General features: G+C 47.2%; 1 protein-coding gene and 1 long non-coding RNA gene across 7 annotated transcripts; one reads left to right on the top strand and one right to left on the bottom strand.

Moving 5' to 3' along the window:
- Positions 1-1,884: 1,884 nt before the first annotated feature.
- LOC131183858 (gamma-aminobutyric acid receptor subunit alpha-3-like) lies at positions 1,885-23,920 on the top strand. Of its 6 annotated transcripts, none has more exons than XM_058154588.1 (10): positions 1,885-2,195; positions 5,530-5,660; positions 9,150-9,274; positions 12,892-12,959; positions 15,678-15,898; positions 16,356-16,438; positions 18,300-18,434; positions 19,389-19,541; positions 20,328-20,539; positions 20,950-23,920. In XM_058154588.1, exons 2-10 carry the CDS (start codon positions 5,572-5,574, stop codon positions 21,289-21,291), a joined length of 1,428 nt encoding a protein of 475 aa, XP_058010571.1. In that variant the 5' UTR covers positions 1,885-2,195; positions 5,530-5,571; the 3' UTR covers positions 21,292-23,920. The 6 variants fall into 6 exon arrangements, with proteins under 6 accessions (XP_058010571.1, XP_058010572.1, XP_058010576.1 ...); XM_058154589.1 differs by having other exon boundaries at positions 1,885-2,191; XM_058154593.1 differs by lacking the exons at positions 1,885-2,195; positions 5,530-5,660 and adding an exon at positions 9,390-9,638 and having other exon boundaries at positions 9,151-9,274.
- Positions 6,723-12,331, bottom strand: LOC131183859 (uncharacterized). The gene is made up of 3 exons (XR_009151861.1): positions 12,242-12,331; positions 8,983-9,078; positions 6,723-6,739 (listed from the first exon to the last, which is right to left on the bottom strand). It is a non-coding gene; the product is annotated as an uncharacterized LOC131183859 (long non-coding RNA).
- Positions 23,921-24,171: the final 251 nt, after the last annotated feature.

The raw sequence follows: 24,171 nt of genomic DNA on the forward strand, positions 1-24,171 counted from the left end.
CTCATTTCTCCAATGAGCAGGCTTTCCAGAGGGAAAGACACCTGCTTTTGGAAGAGGCTAAGGTTCCATATTAACTTGGTATCACTGAAGTGATGACTGCATCCTCCTGCTGCTGTGCCTCAGGGTCCTTATGAAACCCCAAGAGGAGGAAAGCCATCCGCGATATTGAAAATTGACCATTGGTCATTGTCATCTTGGGGCATCATCTCCACTGTTTTTTGCCCCCACAACACATGTGAAGATCTATGGCCAGTCTCACATAATCTAGCATTTGGGGAAGACCTTCAGCTCTCTGGTGCTGACCCCAACAACAGCTTGACTGAGGGTAGGAGATGCCATGAAGCTTTCAGGGTATCTCAGCCCATCCAAATCAAAACATGAAGGACAAAGGGCACAGAATGTCCTAAGCAAATGGAAAAAGCCCCCCCCCAGTTAAAGTCCATGCAGTGTCTTCCTCACAAAGTAGAAGTGATTACTCCCATGACAATACAAGCTCTTGACCTAAATCTCCAGTATCTTAAGTATGAATGTTCTGAGAAGTTATTTTTAAGAAACCTGTTAATTAATTTCTGAATCCTCCTTAATTAAGACAGGAAGGGGGAGAAACTGACAGTGAAACAAGTCCAGAGTTCCCATTTCTTAGCTGGCACCTTGTCTCAAAAGAGGTCAGGGATGAAAAGGAGGCAGTTGCTGTGCTGAATGTGCTTCTCCTGTTACACAGCTTCCCCATTGCCAGTTTGACTCTGCTTTGCTACTGTTGAGATGCCACTCGGAAAACCCTGCTCTGCGGATGGGGAGCTGGGCAAAGCGTCTCCTGTGGGAGCTTTGCACAGGAAACCCTGAGACCTGGGTACTTCATAGGGTCATCTCAGCAGAGCCTACCCATGAGTGGAGGCTTGCAATCTTCTGGAATGTCTGAATGGAAAAGACATGCCCTCACCATCCCCTCTGTTTCTTATCAGCAGGTGGAGAAAGAGAAGGGAGAGGTCAAAGAGCCTGGATCAAGTGAAATCCAAGGAAGTTCCTCAGCCACAGCAATACACTCTGGGCTGACTGTCCCACAAATACAGGCCTGCCTGCTATTGACTTCTGGACCAACTCACCCTCCTGCTATTGGGGCCAAAGGAAGCCAAGGCAGACTTCTTAGACCAGGGAGTCCCTCAGCGATTGCCATCCCACTGAAAAGAAAGGAGGAAGCAACTCTCCCAGCCAAAAAAGGGATGCCTGGACACCAGCAGGATAAGACCCGCTGCTGGGGCCATTTTACTGATTGTTAGGAAACAATCAGTAAAATTGTTTTATTGAGGCTCCCCTCTGAGGCTCCCCATTCCCACCCCCCACCCCCGAAGCTGTCAGCCCAACCCTTGCTGTCTTTGGCTGCAAAGGTTCCACAAAATGCAATCAGTGCCCCACCTCCAAGCACCAGCACCTTCCCTTCCCACCCACCCCCTCCTTTTCCCCCCCTCCAAATGTCTGACACCATTGTCAGAAGCGGCAGCGCCTCTTCCAGTCCGGACCCTTCCTCTTGATCTGGGCAAGACGTTTCCTGCCCTAGGCCCTCCAGCAGTGCAGGACTGAAGAATTCCGCCTGACAGCGGGCCTGCTCGGACCGATGAGCCACCTTCTTTTGCCAATGAGGCTCCGGTGATGTTAATCCCGATGGGGCCACTTGCTGGGCTCTCACTGCGGGTACCTTTTCTGCCTCCGTCTGACCAGCCGCTTCTCTGATCCGGGTCAGAGTAGGCACTTTCTCTGCTGGCGCTCATAAGATCGCCAAGCCTTCTCCTGAAAAGGGAGGGGGAGGAGAGGCGTAGGGAGGAGAAATCTGTCCGCCGCGCCTCGCCGCCCTAACCCTCACCAGTCTCGGAGGAAGACAGCCGCGGCTGCTGCCCTGCCGCTGCCGAGCTCCAGAGAGCGCGCGAATCACTCGCAGCAGCCGGGGAACGCAGGTCGAAATGCGCTCCTCTCCTTAGCCACTCGCCAGACTGCCCCGCCCCCTCTCCCCTCTCCAGCCACCCGCGAGGGCAGAGCAGCGCCAGAGGCTTGCCGGTAGCAAGACCGAACGGCGGCGGCGAGCAGCCGCCCATAGAGCCGCTCCGACAGGATTCTGGCTTCGGCAGCTCCGACGACGGACCTGAGCCTCGGCCCCTCGCCTCCTCTGCCCAAAGGGGCGTCTCGGATCTCAAGGAAGGCAGGTGCTGTTGATCGTTGCCGCACTTTGGGTCAAAAAAGAAGCGCCGGGAGGCATCGGAGGGGAGGGCAAACGTTGTTGGTGTGCGGGCCCCTTTTCAAAGCCCGGTCGATAGACGCGGAAACCGGCGGGCGGCGGGCGGCGGCTCGCTATACCCGTTGCACGACCTCGAAGATCGGTGCCTGCAGCCCACATCTTCCTCACACACACCGGCCCCCGCCCAAGTTGCGCAGCGCCAGCAGCAAGCTGCGAGGGAAGCAGCGAGGGAGGGGGAGGCAAAGGCCCCTCGGCCCTCGTTTTCCGGGCCACCGGCAGCTAGGGCAGTCGCACGGCCGACTTCCAGAGAAGGACAAAGGGCCGCGCGCCAGTGGGCGCGTTTCCCTCTGGCTGAGACGCTGCCAGCCACAGCCATAACCCTGAATGCCAGCGCTTGAGGGTCTTGAGGCCGGCTGCCCAAGGAGACGGTCGGAAAAGCCGAGACAGCAACGGCTAACGGGACTCCCCTCCGCTGGGCTGCCTTGGCAGGAGAAGGAACTGCGCGGACAGGCTCCGTGCCTCCGCAGCCCCCTTGCCTCTCTGGGTCTCTCGCGCTCCAAGCCGGCAGTTCTAGACTCGTCTGATTAATGGGCTGCAGCAAAGGACTGGGGCTGGGGAGACGGGGCGACTAAGCCCTCGGCCTCCGTGCTCGCGGGGAGTTAACCAGCTGCGCGATGCTCCAGGATCCGAATCAAGCGCTTGTAGTGACGCTAACCTGCACCTCCCCCCCCACCGTCCCGTCTCGCCATTTAAACGGACGCGGCTGGCGCCGGACTTCGGGTGCGGTGGCCATTCTTTGGGTCGGAGAGCAGCGTCCGAAAGAGAATCCGGGAGGGCGCAGCAACAGAGGGATGGTCTAGCCTCCCATGCCCCCTGGGGACTTGTGGCGGGCAGGCCAAAGGGGCTTATTGCTGGGTTCCAGGGCTGCAGGCTCGAACCTGGCAGCTGGCGCTGTGCTCTTACGTGTCCGCCGCGGTCTTTCTCTGCTCGGGAGTTCCAACTGGTCTACAGATCTCCTCCCACCGAAGGCTGAAAGGGAAACGTCCGCGGTACCCGCTTCCCGGAGTCCCTGCTGCACAGTCCCAGAGGCCACCTTGGGAGGCAGGGCTCCTGCGAATCAGGCCTGGCCTGGAGCAGAAGGTTATGGTTTAGCTGGGTGGAAATTGAGTGCCAAAGCAGTACGGATTGGCTCCTTCGTTTTGTGTCTAGGAAGCTTTTGCCAGCACCCCAGGGAAACAGAAGAGCTTAATCCCCAATTTCTCTTCCTACCACTGATGGCTAGGAAGCTTTCCCAGAGCCACTAGGTGCAGCCTACAAACAAGGCTGCCAGCAGCACAAGACGTGCTGCCTGAAGTGGCATCCATGACCACCATTTGCTTCCTTCCAGTGGTTTAAAAGCCACCTGCTGAGTTGCTTGGCAGGCTGAGGCACAGGGGTGCTCGATACCTGCAAGCTTTCAGTGGGTCCTTTGGAACAACCATAGTCCCACCTCCAAAAAGAGCCTGGGAGCCTCAACAAATAGCCAAGCCATGTGGGGGTCCCAGCCAGTCACAGCTGGAGATGCACTGCACTGTGTGCTCTCTGTGTGCATTTCCTCTGTCTTTGCCGCTTCTCTTTTTGTAATTTCTGGTCCTTGATACTCTTTTTGCTAAGAGTGCCCGGTGCTTACCATACCACCAAGTTCATTTCCATTTCCCCCCATGAGTGACTCAGGCTTTGTTCTTACGCTTTTCCTCCATCTCAGTTCCACTGTGTCTAACCCGTGGTGTTGATGGAAGCATTGCTGCTAAGACTTAACAACAAGTAGCTCAACATACAGACGGAGCTGACATAATTAGGCACACAGAGGGAGACATTGTAGTAAATAAGGCAGCCATTTAATACGCCCCCTTTTCTACTAGCACGGCGGTGGCAGTGGCTGCAGAGCTCATTTTCCAGGCATCAGCAGATGCATGGTTGCATGTCACCCAGCTATCCATGAATACCTTTCACATGAGCTCATGTGGGGACTGTTCAAAAGCAGGGGTGGCCGTGAAAGACGCGTTTCTGTCATTTCCTTTAGAAAAACTAACTGGACAGACACCATGCTTAGGAGTGCTGCAGAAACAGTATCCTCTGCTGTCTTTCTACAGAAAGCCTGGCCAGCTCAGGGCTGATCGCTTTCCCACCCTTCGTTCACCTGATGTTAGGCTGAGCCTTCCAGGGGGGGAAATGAGGGATTGAAAGATCCACACAGGCTCCAGCGTCCTCCCACTCTTGAGATGGGGAAGCTTTTCCAGGGTCTCTCATTCTTCCCTTACTGAGATGCCCATTTTGCTGCTTCAGTCTTATGTTTGTATTTATCCCAGAAACGTGTGTACATTTCTATGACTTCAGGCTCACTCATAAGCTGCTTCCCAAACATTTGTCTTGAGCTATTTCTCAGAAGTTCTAGGTACTGGAACTGTTTGGCTAACATGTATTTTCCAGAGCTGTTTTCCGGTAGTGTTCCGGCTGTGCTGCCACCTTCTCCATAACCATTCCAGATAACGCTTTCCATCAGCTCTCTTTGCTCAAAGGGGCTAAAAAGTGATGAGAAAAACACAGTCTAGCCTGTTTAAAATGTATTTCAATCTAACATTTTGCATTGATGGATAAAGTTCTTAATTGCCAACCGTTTTCTTGAGATAACATTAATTTTAAAATGTTAAATGTGACCCTTTAATATTCACTATGTTTTACCTCTCCTTTGACTTACCCCTCCTAATTTCTGGATTTTAGGGAAGAAAAGTGTAAAAATAACACTGAGGAAAACATGTGGAATCAGGAGGAATGAAGGCTGAGGCTGAAGGATATATGAAACAGGCATTACTTCTAAAAGAACCTTATAAAAGTTCTTTGAAATTATTCACTAACATACAAAACTAACCCAAAACCAATAATTCTCTCACCAGCCTGAGAGATTACCACTGTAATCCTCCCTCCCTCCCTTCCTTCCTTCTCAACTCTGCAAAGCACATTGACCATTGCCAAAGATGGGAGGACAGACTTGAGAGATTGGAGCTATTATTTTCCTGGGCTGTCTAGAAATAGCAGTCCAAACTCAACATTATTTAGGGACCAAGGACCATCACAGGGGATCGACAGTGGCTAGCTGGACCTGGCTTTGCACATCAGCCTCCATGATTCCTGCTGTCGGTCCTTTAGACTAAGACTCCAGAGGGGCTCCCGCTGGCCTTTGCCCATGTGCCTTCTGTCCCCCCCATCTCCCATCCTCAGCATCTTTCTGGCCTTGGTGACTCTCCCCTTTTCCTCTTTGGCAGGTGTGGCGTATCTGCTGGCTACCACGGCTGCACTGTAAAGGGATGGCCTTCAGGATCCTCTGGGCAAGGACCCCCTTCTGCACCACTAGCCTTGGACTTCTGCTCCTAATCTACGCCCTGCCTGCAGAAGGGTAAGGTGGCAGAACCGGGGTCTCTTGTCCCACCAGGGCAGCTGAATCATTCCTTCTGATCCAGCCATGATTTTTGGGAGGGAAGCATCAGCCTCCACTTGGACCCATATTCTGGCCCCACAGGATTGATTCGCTTATTTGGAGGCCAGCTGACAAATTGCTCTGCTCAGTTTTTACCCTTCCTGTGCTAGAGAAGGGGTGATTCAGCAGTCTGTTGCAGGCTGAATTTACTGCTGGGTCAGCCCCTGGAGTTTCTCAAGAGACCACAAAAATAGGACATCTCTGCTGGGAGCTTTCTTGGGCCTCATTCATCATTTGCCATTTGCTGTCCATCAGGCAGAGCTACACTGAGTGGAGCGCCTGGGGTGGGGAGGCCACCATCAGCCCAGCCTCTTGTCTTTTTCACAGCCAGCCACAAAGGCAGAGGGGCAGGCCAGGAGGTGGAGGGGGATGACTCCTTTTGGCTGGACACCTTCAGACAGAGGCTGGGAGACTTTAATCTGGATTCCTGCCCTGACCAAGAGAGTGATGGAGCTATGGATCCCTGGGCTCTTCCCACTCTGAATGAAAAAAAAAAGAGAATCCCAGAGTTTGTCATTTGCCCTTCCTTCTTGCATTTGTCCATGAAGATAATCTTGGCTGCAACTCACAGGTTTCAGCATTTAAACCTCTCCCTCTCTCCAGTGTCACTCTGATGCTTCTTTCTTTCTTTCTTTCTTTCTTTCTTTCTTTCTTTCTTTCTTTCTTTCTTTCTTTCTTTCTTTCTTTCTTTCTTTCTTTCTTTCTTTCTCATTCGTTCATTTCACATGCTCTCTACCCAAAAAGTCTCTGGGCAGTTTACAATGGCATTTGGGGAGGGGGGTTTCCACCTTCTACATTTTGTTGCTGTGAATGTTACTGTCTACTTGCTTTGCCTAATCCTAATCCACAAGGAGAATTTGGACACGTGAGCATCACTTTACTATCACAGATACGATAGTTCTCGTTTAAGGTCTGTCTCATTTAGTGACCATTTGTAGTTACAATAGCAATGAAAAATAAAGTTGCAACCAGTCCTCACCTTTACAATCTTTGCAGGTCTGTAAAGCAAAGAAAAACTGAAGTCAGGTGGTAAGCATAGTTGTAGTTTCACATAGCAACTGTTTCACTTAATAGCTGAGTTGCTAGTCCCAATTATGATCACTAAATGAGGACTGATCAGAACAAAACATAGAAACGACTTGCCCCAGCTCCACACTCAGAAGGCAGCCTGAATAATAAGCCTGTGCCAGGTGAACGGGGGTGGGTGGGGGGTTTGCTCCTATACAGAACTATCTGTTCTTCCTCGGGGGATGTGGACCGAGGTCTAGGGGGCAGGGGAGGGGGCGTGTGAAGCTAATGGAAAAGCAGTGGGGAGATGTGGGGAGGTACTTAGTCAGAGGAGACCTTGTCTCAGGCTCCATGAGCAGCCTCACGCGGCCATCTTGTTTGCTGAGTGGGGCATCAGTGGAGTGCCACAGGGATTTTCGTGAGGGAAATATTCAAAAACACCCTAACAAAAACAACAAGAGCAGAAGCTTTCCTTTAGCCCCAGGAAAGGAGAGAAGTTTAGGAAGAAACTTAGGCCGGCTCCTCCCTGAATTACAGGGTATCAAAAGGATGGATAGAAAATCTATTCACAAAATCTATCTTAATCAAACTTAGGTCTAACCTTCTTGGGGAGTTTATTTCTTGTTAAGACCATCTTGAAGGTAGCAACTCACCAATCATCTCATAAAGATACCATTCATCTAGCATATACAATTCCCAAACTTGCTCTCCTCCAGCCACATTGCAAATACAGTTTCTCATCATAGACACAGTAGGGGAGAACCTTAGAGATCATCTGGTCGAACCCTTCAGCATTCTGCTAAAAGGGACTGATGGCTGTCTGCTTTCTATCTTTGAAGACCCCTCATGAGGGGGAACGTACCTCTGCCTGCAGTAACCTCTTTCACTGCTATCAGTTCTTAACATCAGGAAATTCTTCTTAACATAAAGCCTACTTCTTAGAAGGTTCCACTCACAGCTTCAGGTTTTGCCCTCTAGGGCAACAGACAACATCCATTGTCTTCTGTATACCACAACATTAGATGTCACTTTGCGATGTGAAATGGCACAATGGCTCAGCAGATAAAGATGCAGAGCTTGTCAGCTGGAAAGCTAAAAACTCAAGTTTGAGAAGCGAGTGCCGCACCACAGGGCGAGCTCCCATTCTTGCCCTGGCTCTTGCCCACCTAGCCGTTTGGAAGCATGCAAATGCAAGTAGATCAATAGGTACCACTTCGGTGGGAAAGGAACTGCATTCCGTGTGCCTCGGCTATAGTCATGCTGATCACATGACCACAGAAATGTCTTTAGACAACAGTAGCTCTCTCAGCTAAGAAACGGAGATGAGCACCAGCACCTAGAGCCAGAAAAATCTGAACAGGGGAAACCTTTCGCTTTATACCGTAACATTAGATGTCACTTTCTCAAGCTAAATTTTCCGTTAGCCATTCTTCATAGGATATGATTTCCAGTCCCCCTAGAATCATGGTAGCACCTCTCTCAATTTGCTCCTGTTTGTCTCCTTTTAGACTGCAGTACCTAATACTAAGCAGAGTGTGAAAATTGGAGTTTAACCAAAGCAGAGTGAAGCTGAACAATTACTTCCTATATGCAGTTAGGACAGGCCAAAATAACACCTGCCTTTTTAACAGCTGTTAATTTTTAACAGCTGTTAATGTTAAAACAGACAGTTGGCGCACATTCACTTTTGGCCTACTAGAACAGCCACAACTTTTTTGCATTAGAACAAAACCAGATCTCCCCATTCCTAATTGTATGCACGAATGTGTACGTGTACATATTCATATGCATGTACACAAGTCAGGACTTGGTATTTCTGCTGCTAAATTTCATTCTGGGTTGGGTGTTTTTCTGTTTTGTTTGTTTGGGAGGTCCCAGTGTAAAAGATATATAGACCTTTTTGAAATGTACTTTTCTCCCTAAACTGTTAGCCGGTCCCCCAAGTTTAGAGTCATCTGTAAATCTGATAATCCTCCTTTCAACCAGTTCATCCAGATCATTAATAGAAAGGTTGAACAGCATAAGGCCCAGGACACTTGAGCCTCCCCACCCAGCTGAAGTGGCACCATTAACAAGCACTCTTAGGGTGCAGCTGATTGCATCTAACTGAAGCTTCATCTAGCCCAGATGTTACCATGTTATTAATGATGTTGTCTACAGTAAACTGCCTTTGTCAATTTATGCAGCAGTGGAAGTATGGAGGAGATTATGCCAGCAGGCCTTTGGGACTTACCTGAAATCCATTTAGAGAGGGTCTGGGACAGTCAATCATCACCCAATTCCTCCTCAAATCTGTTGGATGGGGATGTGTCCCAATATGTCTGACTCCCTTAAAGAGACAAGATATGAGAAATGAAGGTGTGTCTTGATTTTTTCCCCCTGTTTCCATTGTCATGACAGACTAGCCCAAAAACATGGTCCTGATATCATTGACGATGACAGCAAAGACAACATAACCATCTTTACACGCATCCTGGATCGTCTGTTAGATGGCTATGATAACCGACTGAGACCTGGTCTCGGAGGTAAATCCACTTTACCTGTGTTTCCTTGTGGTTTCTTGACATCCATAAACTAAAGAACTATTTCAAGCTTCTTTGCACTCTTTGTACATGAGATGTTTCTGTTATTTGAATTTAGATACGGCCAACTCTTGGTGACTTACTTTGTTCTGTGCTCATGAGCAGCTGCTCCTGCCTGGGGGGAGGAGAGGCACTGAAGCCTTCAGCAACACAGCCTGTGGGTACAGTGCTGGCCCTGTGGGGCATTCCCTCCCTACTTCCTCACGACGACGTACCTGCACTTATCTGGGCAGGTGTTCTGGCGCCCTCTGAGCGTGGGTGAGAAGTCCCTCCTTGAAGAATTGGGAACAAGGCATCCTTCTTAATGGTCTGTGAAGCTTGGAGAGCTCAGGGGTTCCTGTGGTTATCTCACCTGCTCTTTCTTGTCTACAAGGTGCAACCCAAGTCACTGGCAGGACCAGCAAAACCACTGCCAAGCTTTGATTCTCCAAGTCATCTTGACACAAAATTGGTTTGGGCTTAATTTTAAATTGATGGGGATTTTTATTTATTTATTTATTTATTTATTTATTTTTTAGATTTTTATACCGTAGTGGCTGGGATGTATGCTCTTCATCTCTTTTATGTTCTTAATCTATTTCTGATATAGAACATTATCCTTCTTTCTTTCCAACTGAAATAGGGCTGCAAGTTCTCTGGATCTTAAAATTAAGCAGGCTTAATTTTAGAGAATCTGCCTTTCAGAAAAACTTTTCCCACATTGATTTGGGCTTTATAAGCCATAGCTGGTATTTTACAGTGAGTCTGTCCAACATTCAGTGGAACGGTGGTAGGGCAAAGAAGCACAAGGTCTTCTTAACTGGTTACTGTAGTTACCTCTTGTAAAGCATGTTCCACTGTCTAAATAGCATCAAGCTGTAAAATATTTTTTTATCACACTGCAGTCCAACACCTGAAGGAACAGTAAAGTTGGTTCATGTTATAGTTATGCAGCTAAACTCTCAGCCACCACTAAACACTATTCTCATTCAAGAGGAAACTATTGAGCTGGTGTGACTCTACAAAGACAAGAATTAACATGGCCAAAAATGTGGGCTTTTCCCCAACACTCCACCAGATCATGTGCTCTTCTCAGTGCTGATCCTGCTCCTGCCTCGGTTGCATTTGTTCTCAGCTGCCAATGGAGCTTGACTTTCCTCCAAGGTGACAAAGCCTAACAGAGTTTATGTAACTTGAATTTGCCCTTGGATGTGGCAGAGTAAGGGAAAAACATTGTTTTAATGCCAGTGCAATGAAGGATGACTTACACTTCTCTCCCGGATGGGATGGGCACCTAGTGCTGCTCAAGGCATGCATGACTCCATAGTTGTATGGCATATTTAGCAAAACCCATCCTTTTTTCCCCTATCTCCCGGGAAGGTAAGGTTGGGTTTTCCATTCCTTTCTTACCCTGGGCATCATATCCAGGGATGACGAAGGCTTGTTCCCCTTTTCTGCATTGCCACTAATTGAGCTCAGATACACACACACACACACACACACCACTCAGGGGATTTCTATTTTCCTGCCTCCAGAAGAATACATGGGTCTGTCTGGCTTCCTCAGTTCTGGCCTGAGGATGCTGTCATGGCAACATAACTGCTCACTCGAGAGAAATCCTGAGAATTAATGGACAAGGTTGGCCTACCCTCACAATGTGGGAAAAGGCTTATGTGGAGCCACGGGTGGGGGTGGGCACATTGATTGGCAGGCCTTGCTCACCTTCTAAGTCACATCCAGCTTTCTAAATCTTTGCCTATGCAGTGAGGAGGGGCCTGGCCTCTTTCAGCAAGAATACTCGCTAGCCCACCCTCTGTAGTTCAAGCTCCCAGTCGCACTCCACATCCTTGTCAAGACACCCCTTTGTGCAAACCTCCATTCCTCTCTGTCCCAGAGAGAATGTCTAGGGAAGAACTGTAACTTTGGGTGCCTTCTATCTGGGGAATGGTACAGCTCACTTGGCTGTTGCTAAAATAAAGGAAGTGTAGTTACCTGACTGGAAGTTGCAGTCCATATGCTGGAAAGGAAGTAGGGGTGCAGGAGAAGGAGGACACTCCTCCCAGGTTTGGCCAGGAATACAGAGGGCAGCTTGGCATGTGCTCAAACCCCTTCCTAGTCATTCTCCCACCCTTTCCTTCTGGAGAAACTCTTCTCCTTTGGTTTCCACCCATCCATTGTGGAAGGGCTGTAAAAGAATGGCAGCGCAAAACTGGAGCAAAGCAGAAGCTGTGGGCAAGGGTTAGTAGGCCTGAGTTGCCTACTATGCTGCAGAATAAGCCAGAGGCATTGGCTGCCCTGGCGAGATAGCCAGTAAGAGGACTGGCAAACCAGCAAGGCCAAATAAATTGATCTTGGACTGGTTTGTACCAGGCTCAAAGTTGGATCAGAGGAGTTTGCTCTCCATGGCCCCAAGCAAGAAACAGGGAGCCTGCATGGTCATCATAAGAGTATGGGCTAGAGGGGCTCTGTGTGTCAGAGGCAGAGACTACAAACATAATAATGGGGAAAATAAAATGAGTAAGTGCATCTCTGCCTGTCTAGGTTATCTGTCTAGGAATCTCTCAACTGCCCAACAGGCATCAGTGAGAGGGGAAGCCAAAATATGTTGCCGTGGTGCTTGGAATTAAAAAGTGTGGTGCTTTCAAGGACGGGGGAATGGCCAGAAAGACTGGACTTGGTGAAAGTAAGTTCTCTGTGCCAAAAATTTCTCTATGAAAGTGGCACAAAGTAGAGAAGGTATCTCTTCAAGAGGTCTGATACTTATCACTGGGATGACTTGGATTCAAAAGGAATGGGAGAAAAAAGACTTAACCTGCCCATTTCACTATATATTTTAGTCTCACCAGTCCTAACAAGTCTTTTATGGCTGCTTGTCAGAATGCAAGTAGTTGCCAAACCTTCAGAGGCTGCAGGTTGAGGGAAATACTTAACTGAAAAGGTGATTGGCCTCTTTCCAAAGGAACGACTCTTCTTTCTTGTAGCAAGGTTATATGGTTGGAGGGCAAAAACCTGAAGGGGTGTCCATGTAGAAGAGCCCTTGGCTTGAAGTACTGAATGGGGAGGCCTTAATGGGTAGCTCCGTGGCCTGCCTTGGTGTGTGTGTGTGGAAAGTCCCAGTCCATGTCTGCAGGCCCCTGATCTTGTTGGGGCAGGACTGCAGCCCATCCCATTGCCTGGCTCAAATATTGAATTAATTAATCAAGTTTCCAAACCAGTCTTCAGCAGCAGCCCCCTGTGAAGCGTCTGCTTTAAGCAATATGCAGCCTGTGCCATTTAATAGAATTTGAAAACATTATTCTTGGCTGAATGCTGATGGCACGACAGGAGATCCATGGGTCACACCATGTGTGTGTGTATATAGAAATCCTATAAAATTAACAAACATAAAAATGCATTTTTCTGTTTGAATTAAATTCTATCTCTGATTTATTTTCAAATCATGGGGTTATTTTAGACATCAAAGGCTCCCCCAAAGCATGGACATTTCAAACAAAACCCAAGATGCTAATTTTATATCGGGATACGTTTGCTCTGTAAATACAACTTGTTTTCAATAGCTATCATGTTTTATGTTGTTTCAGATACAGTAACTGAAGTCAAAACCAACATCTATGTGACAAGTTTTGGCCCTGTCTCAGACACTGACATGGTAGGTGATGCTTTGTTACATCCAAGCTTCCTGAGGGAAAGGGATGCTCTCAGCTAGCAGAGTAGCATTGCCTTAAAAAATATTTTGGTATTATGGTCTCTCCTGCAGTTGGATTTTAGAGGGAGGGCTGGGGAGCAATAGGGCGTGATTCCCAGCAGGAGCCCATCAGGTTCTGAGGACTGTTTTGAAGGATGAATAGGTGTTAATGGGCTTGGTAGGACCAGAGGGAATGGTTTCCCATGGCCAATGGAAGAATCCTCCAAGTCCCTGGAGCTAGGCTATCAATTCAACTTCTGACCCAGAAGAGCAGGTTGGCAAAGGTTGCCCCTGGAAGTGCCATCTTTGGTTGGCAGCAAAGAAGTTTGTGGGACTGCAGACTCTAATGGGGAAGGGAAAGGAGAGAACTGGATAGCCCTTGAGTGGAAATAGGAATGAGATAGTCAAGATCTGAACAATCTCCACTATAAATAAATACAGCCAGGAAATTAAATCCCATTCATGTAAAGAAAACAGAACTAGTTTTCCATGCCCTCTTTGTGGAGCTATGGTGGGGAATTCTTCCTGGGATTCTCTGGCTAATACAGATTAAGCCTGCTGGCAGACTGGAATTCTCTGGTATGTTTGGGTTGCAAGTCTGACTTCCTCTGCCCCAGAGAGAAGCTCTTGGCCACGACAGCTGGCTCATCCGCACTTATTTGCTGGGATCTGAACCTGCCTTCTTCCTGAGTCAAGGGAATGGAATTTGCCTCCCTCGGGTCTCTCCGTCTGGGCCTGTGGGATGGGACGTTTGAGTCCCTCTGAAGTCATCAGCCTTGCTCAGTCTGTCTGTGGCCTTCAGCAGCATAGATTTAACAGGCTTACTCCAAGCCAAAATAATTGCTCTGTTTCTACAGTTGTAAATAAAGCAGGAAGAGGTCTCTGCTGCTGCTCTGCCAAATGGTTGACTCACAGCACCTGATCTATAAGGTGGTAATGAGGGTGCTAAAGCATCCAGTTACCCCAGGTCTGTCAATCAGGCACTACAAATCCCTGGTGAGGGATTAAGAATGAGAGGCAGCTGGCTCAATGGAATGGTGCAGGGGAAGAGATACTGGGTAGATTCAGGGTTACCTCAGCTTAAAAGCAAAAGCTTCACTTTCACACCCCATCAGGAAGCTCCAAAATCTGGACAGCTGCCTCTCTTGCAAAGAAAGTGAATTTCGTTTCATTTTGGACTGCTGTCTCCCTCCCTCCCGTTCCCTCCCTCCCTCCCTCTCCCCCCCCTCTTCCTCTCTCTCTCTCTCTTCCTCCCTCTCCCCCTCCCTCTCTTTCTCTCTGTCTCTGCCTTATTGTTGCACAATAAGCCAAGAACCTTAATATATTCAATCATTCCACCTTCAGGGAGTACCTTGTCATTACTATAAAGTTAAGCATATTTGATTAAGTGAGCATGTATAATGAACTGTGAAGAAAGGAGAAATCAAAAGAGTTGAAAATAAATTGCATTTTCTATTGCTACGTGATCTTACAAAATTTACTCAGCGGAAGATGGGTCAAGTCGAATGTGGTTGCTTCACTTCTGCACAAATCCTCCTCCTTAGCCAGCACATCTCATCCATGGACCTTCTTTTGGCGGCCCCTTTGTCCTCTCCTCCCTCAGGGGACCACCCAGGGGCAGGAGCTGGCTGGAGAAGGAACAGCCTTTCCCTTCCACAGGGCTATGGGCCAAGGACCTTGGGGGCTAGCTAAGCTTTTCTGGGGGAAGGGGAGAGCAACTGCTGCTGTAGCTGGCAGCGCTCTGCATCCATTATCATTAGTGCTCCTTGCCACATGATTGTTGCTATGGCAACTGCTGGGAGGGGGTCTGTTTTTCTGCACTTGTTGCTGGGCCTTTTCTCCTTATGATGATGGGGAGGGGGCTTGGAAACACCCAGAGAACAACACATCCTCCTGAGCCTACGTAGCCCTGCTGCCCAGCCCAAAGCGAAGGTTCGGGAGAAGACTTGATGATTACCCCCCTCCCCTGTAAACTGGCTTCTGGAAAGAGCAGCTGATGTTCTGTCAGGCTCCTGCAATCTCTTCTTCCAGCTGCTTTTACACTTAGGGCAAAATCCCACACAGACCCTTACATGCTCTGAGAGGAACCCAGCAACTGGCATCTCCTGAGGGCTCTCATCATTTTACTGCTCCTGCCAGTTAGTTTTCTTCCCAAGAAGGTCTGAAAAGTCAGCACCCGCAGTCTTCTCTGCACTTGAGCTGCTTCTAGAGACAAGAGCGTAACTAGGGCGCCCCTGAGTGACCTTGGATTCCTTTAGCCACCCCATGTCCGGCCACAGGGCAAATCAGTCAAGTTAGGGCATCGCTGAGACAGCAAGACAGTTACAGTAGCAGAAGCCGCCTGCAGCAAAGCTGACAGGGCAGAAGTGACCAGGGTGGGGGGCAGGAAGGCAGGGCCATGAGCGGTCTCCGGGTGCAGGACAAGTGGACCGCAATGTATGATGCTGGGGTGGTGGCACAAAAGGCCTCTTTGGGTTGTTCACTCTGTGGGGCTCTGAGGTGCTAATTCTGGTATGAACACACAAGACCAAGGCAGGCATTGAACAGAGGCCCTAGAGGCGTGTGCTGTGGTTTCACCTTGTGAAGTCTTTTGGCTCCAGGATTCTTCTTTATTGTGAGCAGCACCAGGGGAGGGCCTGTTCCTCAGGCAGCCTCATCTTCAGCTCGTTTCTTCACTGGCAGGAGTACACCATTGATGTCTTCTTCCGGCAATCCTGGAGAGATGAGCGGTTGAAATTCGATGGTCCCATGAAGATTTTGCCCTTGAATAACTTGCTAGCCAGTAAGATTTGGACCCCAGACACCTTTTTCCACAATGGAAAGAAATCGGTGGCCCACAACATGACCACACCAAACAAATTGCTTCGGCTGGTGGATAATGGCACTCTCCTTTACACCATGAGGTGAGCTGGGGCCTCTGGGGTTGGGCGTCCTTTGGGTTGTAGCACGGAATCTCTTTGGCCTTGATGGAGGGGAGACCCGCTGCTTTACCCGCACCGTTGCTGTGAGTCTGGAAGCAGCAGGAGGCAACCTCAGATTGGCCACCGAGAGGTCGGATGGAGGGACTGGATTAACCACTGTTTACAATGGAGCTTCCCACTCAACGCCACTGGCTGAATGTGTCGGCAATGCCACTTGCCGACAATGGACTTTTGCACACTCCATCCCATAATGCAGTGCATCTTAGTGGAATAGCAGTATAGGGCTATCGAGGCAGTTTTAAAAGCATACATTTTATGAGTCAACACCGTCTCTGGTGGAAAGACAAATTGTGATAGCTGAGAAAGAAACCAATCAAAGGGTTTGCCATACGTCTCAGGGCTAAGCCTCCTGCTTGACAGTGGGCCCTCTCCTTTGCAGATTGACCATTCATGCAGAATGCCCCATGCATTTGGAGGATTTCCCCATGGATGTACACGCCTGCCCACTGAAGTTTGGGAGCTGTAAGTACTTCATTGTTCTTTAGCTGGAAGGGAAGGAAAGTTTTTGCCTGCTTAAACTCTCATAGGTTGTGGTGATATCTCAGTCTGCATCTACAGATGGAGCTGGAAACTGGCCTGCTTCCACTTCTTCTGATTTAGGAGCTGAAGTTATGTGCATGACTGCATTTCCACTCATGCAAGTAATACTATTACTAAATTTGCAGATGATACAAAAGTGGTGGGACTGATCTCTGGGGGGTGGGGGATGAGTCTGCCTATCGAGATGAGGTGAAACGGTTGCTTTTATGGTGTTGAGACAATAACTTGGTCCTTAACTTCAATAAGACCAAGGAGCTTATAGTGGACTATAGAAGAAATAGATCAGACATCCAGCCCTTGCTTATCGATGGAGACCAGGTGGAGCAAGTAGCCAGTTTTAAGTTTCTGGGTGTTATCATAAAAGAGGACCTGACTTGGGGCGCTTGCGTTGCAGCACTGGTCAAAAGGGCCCAGCAGAGTTTATACTACCTGAGACTTCTCAGGAAACAACAACTGAATGAAAAACTGCTGGTGACCTTCTACCGCTGCACCATAGAGAGTATTTTAACTTACTTCACCTGTGTATGGTTTGCCAGTTGCACAGAGGCAAATAGGACAGCACTCCAGAGGGTCAACATCATTGCCCAGAGGGTCACTGGTTGCCCTCTCCCCTCTTTGGAAGAGCTTTATAGCTCCTGCTGCCTTAAGAAAGTTCAAAACATCTTAAAGATCCATCTCATCCTGGGCACCCTTTTTGGAACTATTATCATTTGGCAGACGGTACAGGATAATAAAAACAAGGTCAAATAGGCTGAAAAACAGCTTCTATCCCAGGGCAATAACCATATTGAATTCTATGGAATAGTGCAATATCAGATTTTTAATTTCAATTATATAGAATGTAAAGGATTTTTGTTTGTATTTTTATTTTTATAGTTATAACGTACACTGAAGACGGCATTTAATTTCATTGTACCATGTGCAGTGACAATAAAGGAAAGTAAACTAAACTAAAGAAGATTCTTGGATGAGAAGTGAAATGTTTTCTGTCAGGGAATTGAGTAGCAGCAGCTGACCACATGAAGTTGGAGACACCGACACAAACTTGTAGTTTTATATAAATAAATATATTTTACATTTATATTCACAGCAGACAAGAGAATCAGGAACATCATGAGGTAAATCATTAGACAGTATGCAGAGCACACACGCCAAGAAAAAAGGCGGGGGGGGGAGGGAAACTCCCCCTTTACACCCACAGCAGCCAATCACAGCACAGATTGCCTCATGCAGGAGCCAGCACTCTCCGACCAATCAACTATAACTGTGTGTTCTGGCCATTGTACACTTTACCGTTTCAGCTACTAAATTTAATATCCTAACATTTTCCAAGAAAAACCCAATAAAGTCCTGTTGCCTTTTGGAAAAAGCAGCTTTGGGACTTCCTCTTTAGCTTGGGGAAGGCAATCTTGCAGAAACCCTGAGTTGTATGTCTTTGTAGGTCACAAGCAGCAGCCTCTCATATCCAGCATTCATGTTCCAATGGCAGTAATGGGACATAAGTACTATATACAGACCGCTGCATTTTGCAGCAGTTGAAAGTTACTTACTTATTTAAAACATCTATACACCACTCTTATAACCAACTCAGAGAGGCTCCCAATCAAAAGGTTTGTAGGTGATCATCAAGTAGAGCCCCATCTAGAATGAATTACAGCAAGCCGAAGACATCTTCTTTAGTGCTACACCCTCTGGATGAGGGTGCAACTAGCCCAACCAAACAAAGCTGGGCAAAGGCCTTCTGGGCGTATCTTTCATCTGTTCTGTAATTTTTCCTTCATAGATGCCTACACCACGACAGAAGTCATCTATACTTGGACTCTGGGAAAAGTGGAGGTGGCTGAAGGTGGCTCCCGCCTCAATCAATATGACCTCCTTGGCCATAATGTAGGCAGAGACTCCATTGAGTCTAGCACAGGTAATTTGGGTGGGTGAGGCACCAAGAAGCAGAGGTGATGCAGACTGCAGGAATAGAGATCACTTTTACAGAGGGTTAAATGAGGGGGGTAGTTTTAGAGAATGGCCCTTACTATTGGATGATCCCATGAAAAGTGTGTTTGATTTTCATAGGGATTATATTTGTATCACACGGTCCTTCTTGTGGCAAGAAGAAGGAAAAAAAACACTTTCCTCCTGTACGTTTAAGCTCAGGGGCTGCATGGTCCTGTCACTGTCAGAAGAAGGCAGGACCAGGCAAGGAAATTTGTACCAGTCTCTTAGTGCAGTGATGGCGAACCTTTTCAGCACTGATTGCCCAAACTGGAATGCACGTGCTGGAGCGCCAGAAACCCGAAGACCCGCTGGCCAGTGTGCATGCGCTCACCGGCCAGATGGTCTTCGGGTTTCCAGCACATGCATGCATGCCAACCAGCTGGTCTTCGTGCGTGCAGGAGCACCAGAAATCTGAAGACCAGCTGACGACAGCACATGTGCCCACAGAGAGGGCTCTGCATGCCACCTCTGGCATGCATGCCATAGGTTCACCTTCACGGTCTTAGAGCAATAATTCAAGTAGTTTAAGTATGCGAACCAATTCACTGGGTGGATTGACGACTCCCTGTGATTTCATGAAAGGAGAGTGTAGAAGACCCTGAGAAGGGCGTTGCCAGCTATTTCATTTCCCTAGACTGATGGTATCACGTGAGACCAAAAAAACAATTTTTACAAAACAATTACAGATGTAGTATGTGAAAGGCAGATTTTTAAATCGTGAAGATATAGATGTAGGTGCACCCCAATCATTAACTGCGGTTGGTCACTCCAATGAGCAGTTTTCCTGCACATTTATAAGGATGGCAGCTGAACTAACATATTGCTGCCTAGATTGTCCACAGGATATTAGTATCACTGCATTGTGGCCTTTTCTTTCTAGGAACCTACATTGTGATGACCACTTACTTCCATCTCAAGCGCAAGATCGGATACTTTGTGATCCAGACTTACTTGCCCTGCATCATGACAGTCATTCTGTCCCAGGTTTCCTTCTGGCTCAACAGGGAGAGTGTCCCAGCCCGAACAGTGTTTGGTGAGTGTGTCCTTGAGCAGGCTGCAGGGAGAGGAGAGCCAGTAGGCACTCACAGCCTGGGCCTTTCTGTCTTACTTGCCTGGACACTGCCTCTCCTCCACCTCCTCCTTCCTCCTCCTTCTCCTCCTCCTTCTTCAAGGTGAAAAGATAATCACAAGAAAAATGTATTACAAGATCAGGAAAAGCCAGTGTCAAAATTCACCCCTATATACTGTAACTGCATAGGCTGCCTTGGGAAGTATAGAGGTCCTTATTATGTGAGAGTATGTACATCTATCAGACACTTATCGTGTGAAGTTTTGTAGGATTCAGCTGTCTCTCCCTCCTATTTAACATCTTCGTGAAGTCGCTGGTGGAGGTCATCGGTTTTATTGTTTTTAAATTGTATGGGGTTTTTAACTGTTATTGTGTTGTACACCACCCCGAATCATGTGCCTGTGAGATGAGCAGCTACTGTGTGTGTGTGTGTGTGCTAATTAATTAATTAATTAAAAGTAAAATAATAAAATACTCTATTACACCAGCATTATAGATTCTTATTCAAAATGGATCATCTACTACAAGACATTATTAACATAGCAGATAAACAGTGCCTGAATTTGTCATTCATTATAGAGGTTTTCAAACCTCATTGATGCTGTATTTTGAAAGATTGCTGAGTGATTTCCCAATTTAAAGGGGAAAAAAAACCAGACAAAAGAAAATCCTGCTAGCCCAGACATAGGGGAGCCTAAGGATGGGAGCCTGCCTTCTTCAGATGCCTCTGATCTGTTATCCTTTTCACAGGCGTGACTACAGTGCTGACCATGACCACCCTGAGCATCAGTGCACGGAATTCCCTTCCCAAGGTGGCCTACGCAACAGCTATGGACTGGTTTATGGCAGTTTGTTATGCCTTTGTCTTTTCTGCACTGATTGAATTTGCTGCCGTCAATTATTTTACTAAGCGCAGCTGGGCCTGGGAAGGCAAGAAGGTGCTGGAAGCTCAGGAGATGAAGGTGAGAAGGGAGAGGCAGAGGGGAAGGGAAGGCATCAGAGGAGCCAGGGTTTAGTGACCCAGAGAAGTTCTGGCCATGTGCCCACAATGTAACAATCTACAACTTGCAAAAGGGAATAGTGTGATTGCCATCCAGTTGGCCTCTTTTTGTCATGGTACTTTAAAGAGCAGAGTAAGCACCAAAGTTCTCACATTTGCATCAGAAAACACCACCAAGAGAGGGTGCCCTATTCTAAAAATTAGAAGTTCATTTCTGAAGAGCCTGGATTCCAGGAAGTACTCTTTTCCAAAAGATTGTGCCCTGCTGGCCCTTTCTCTTTTTCTTAGCTTTCCATTCCCACAGAGGCAAATATCTTTGGATGCATCAATACCATTGGGCCATTATCTCACCATCTTTGCTTCTCTTCTCAGAAGAAAGAGCCAGCCACATTGGCTAAGAAAACCAACAACACTTACAACATTGTGGGGACCACATATGCTCTCAATATCACCAAGGAGCCTGCCCTCCCAACCATTGCCAAGAGTGCAGCTGCTCCCACAGCCACACCTGCTGCTGTGGTGGTCCCTGCCGTCAAGGTGCCCCGATTGGAAGAGAAACCTCTGGAGAACAGGAAGACCTACAACAGTGTCAGCAAGGTAGACAAAATGTCTCGCATTGTCTTTCCAGTCTTATTTGCCATTTTCAACATGGTGTACTGGGCAACGTATGTCAACCGGGAGTCAGCCATCAAGGATATGATCCCCAAGGATTGAAACTAGCTGTGCACCCTCCATATGTCCATGCAATTCCGGACAGAGGAGCCCTGGGGGGGTGCTTTGGTCCCCCTGCTGATACTATAATCATTTTTACCTTTTATTATGATTAATATTATTCAGCTGACTTCCTTCCTTTCCTATGTGAATCAAACTGTGATTTAAAAAAAAGAAAGAAAACAAAATCAATAATGTTATTGGATGTATTACCTTTACTGTTTGGGGCAGGGGACGTCCCTGAGAGACCCACGGGGGAGGGGGGAGTGTGTCTATCTTAGAGCCTGACATTCCTTTGCTCCAATCTGGCTAACTCCTCTCCAACTTGCCAGGAGCTGGCTTCCTGTCTTGCTCATCTTGTGTGAGACATACCGAGGGGCTCCTGATGCCCGTGGCCTCTGGGGAGCTGGAGGAAGGGGGCTTTCTCACTGGAGTGCCTAGGGCTTCAGTGAGAAAGATGTCCCTCATTTGGAGAACATGTTAGGTCCTCTTGGAGCAACTTGGCCATTCAGAAAACATGATGAGAGTTGAAGGGATAACTTTGCCTAGCAGGCAGATGAAGGACAGCCACTCACAGAATCCAGGCAGGTCCTGGACTCAATACTTGCACGTTCTCACAAAAGCTGTTAGGATATAACAGGAACAGCAGGTGTCAATACTGAACAGGTGTCTGTTTCAGGAACTTTGCAGTTTTCTTATGCCAGACTTTGTCCTCCATGGGTAGTTTCTCTGAATTTTTCACTGGATCTATGGTTCAGAATTATGTGTCTCTGGTCATATAGCAGTAATATATGTAGCAGATTTTATTATCTGTTATTATCTAAACTGGATTTTGAAATTTTGTAAATATTAAGTAAGCATAATTGGCTGATGCAGCATTTCTCTGTTCTTTCAGAGAATTTTTTTTTATTTTCTTCATTAAGCCATGTGCATGGACACATGTGCACATTAAAACATAGTGCACAGTGGTTTCTTGAGAATGCATTTGTGGAATAAATGAATCAACATATGCATTTCCAATTTTATTTCCCCATCAATATACACATGTGATAAATGTGCATTTATAGTCTATTGAAATATTGCCAGTACACAAGAAGCACTCAAGCTCATTGGAAGCATTTCCTGTGAAATTGAGCAGATCTTCTGCAAGCCTGAACTGCTTCCTTTTGAGGAGAAGAGAAAGAAGCTGATCCACCTTTCAGTGTAAAGAATAGTTTGAATCAAAAGGAGTGCAGGTACTTTCCCACCTTCTGGCCCTCCAGCCAGCAGGAATATCAGAAACTATCCTTGACTTGGAAGTGATCAAGCAGAAAGGGGAGAAACCTGTATAGGTGCTCTCTGGATCCCCACAGGCTTCTTCTGCAGACCTGTCCTCTTGGCCAATATTTTGAAAGGGAGCCTAAGTTCATCTCAGATTCAGCCGCAGCTGGAGGAAAGGGAGCTGCTTGATCTCTATGGAGTCACTCCCACAGCAGGACAAGGGTGTGCAATTGCACGCTCCTGCACATTGCACCATGCCCATATTTAAAGATGAGGATTATTTCAGGATTGAGGTTTCAGCAGCCTCCTTATTATAGGCTACTTGTGAAGACAGAGATGTACAAATAGAAGCGAGCTGCACTTAATTATTATAGTTGCAAATTATAAAACATGTGAAATTGGTAGAGATTGGGCAAAAGATTGGGCAAAAGATTGGGCCTCTGGTGGCTCAACAGACTAAGCAGTCTGTTATTAACACAGCTGCTTGCAATTACTGCAAGTTCAAGTCCCACCAGGCCCAAGATTGACTCAGCCTTCCATCCTTTATAAGGTAGGTAAAATGAGGACCCAGATTGTTGGGGGCAATAAAAGTTGACTTTGTATATAATATACAAATGGATGAAGACTATTGCTTAACACAATGTAAGCCGCCCTGAGTCTTCGGAGAAGGGCGGGATATAAATTCAAATTTTTAAAAAAAAACGTAGTACAAAACCAAATTGCAAAGAATAACCAAGAAAGACATGGTAAGAAAATTGTGGGATTTCTGATATGCCTAAAAATAATAATTACCACTGAACAAGTAAAAAGGAGACTAAAATACAAAATAGAAGGATGAAAATATAAAGTATGGCTTTCCTAGTCTTTTGGCCAGAAGAGGAACTCCTCCCTAGTCTACTCTCCATTTGATGGCCAGGGAGCCCTCTGCTTGTCTCTTGTTCCTTGGCATCTGGCAGCCTTCCTCTGTTTCTCACGGAACAATTTTCTTGAGAAGGCCTGGGGCTTGATATTGAAGTTTTGAACCTATGGGCATAAAATATGAAATTCTTCATTTCCCTTAATTGTCACAATAGTCTGAATTTAAGTTGTTCTGTTTTGTATACACACATATTGAAGCATTTCCATTTGAACCCTGAACCAAAAGCCCATTTTTAAAGACACCTCTTTACTCTCAGCCCCCTTAATAGCACATCCAGCATTTGCTGTCCTGAATCTTGCCCTTCTGTCTCTCTTGCTTGGCTCTCCAAAGCCTCTTTGGGGGCAGAGGTGCAAGAAGAAGTCCCCAGAGCTCAGCTGAGCATCTGCCTTGCCTGAAAAGCCTTTTCCCGCTCCTGGAACTCTTCACCTGGAGAATCTGAGGCTGGAACATTGGGAGCAGCCATTGGGGGGGAGGGAGGGGGTTGCTTAGATAACTTCCTGGAAGCTTGCAAACCTACATAAAAACAATCATTGAAATATGCTTAAAAATAGGAAATATTAAACATTGAACCATTCCAACCATAAGCATTTGAACATAAAAAAGGCCTCGTGTATTAGATCCTAGCTCCACTTCACCCCAAAGTGTAATAAGAGGGGGAAATGCCCCCGTGCAGGGTTCAAAGGGAAGTCCTTCCAAGGGCAGTG

Source organism: Ahaetulla prasina, chromosome 11 (genome assembly GCF_028640845.1).
Source record: "Ahaetulla prasina isolate Xishuangbanna chromosome 11, ASM2864084v1, whole genome shotgun sequence".
NCBI classification, from domain to species: Eukaryota; Metazoa; Chordata; class Lepidosauria; order Squamata; family Colubridae; genus Ahaetulla; species Ahaetulla prasina.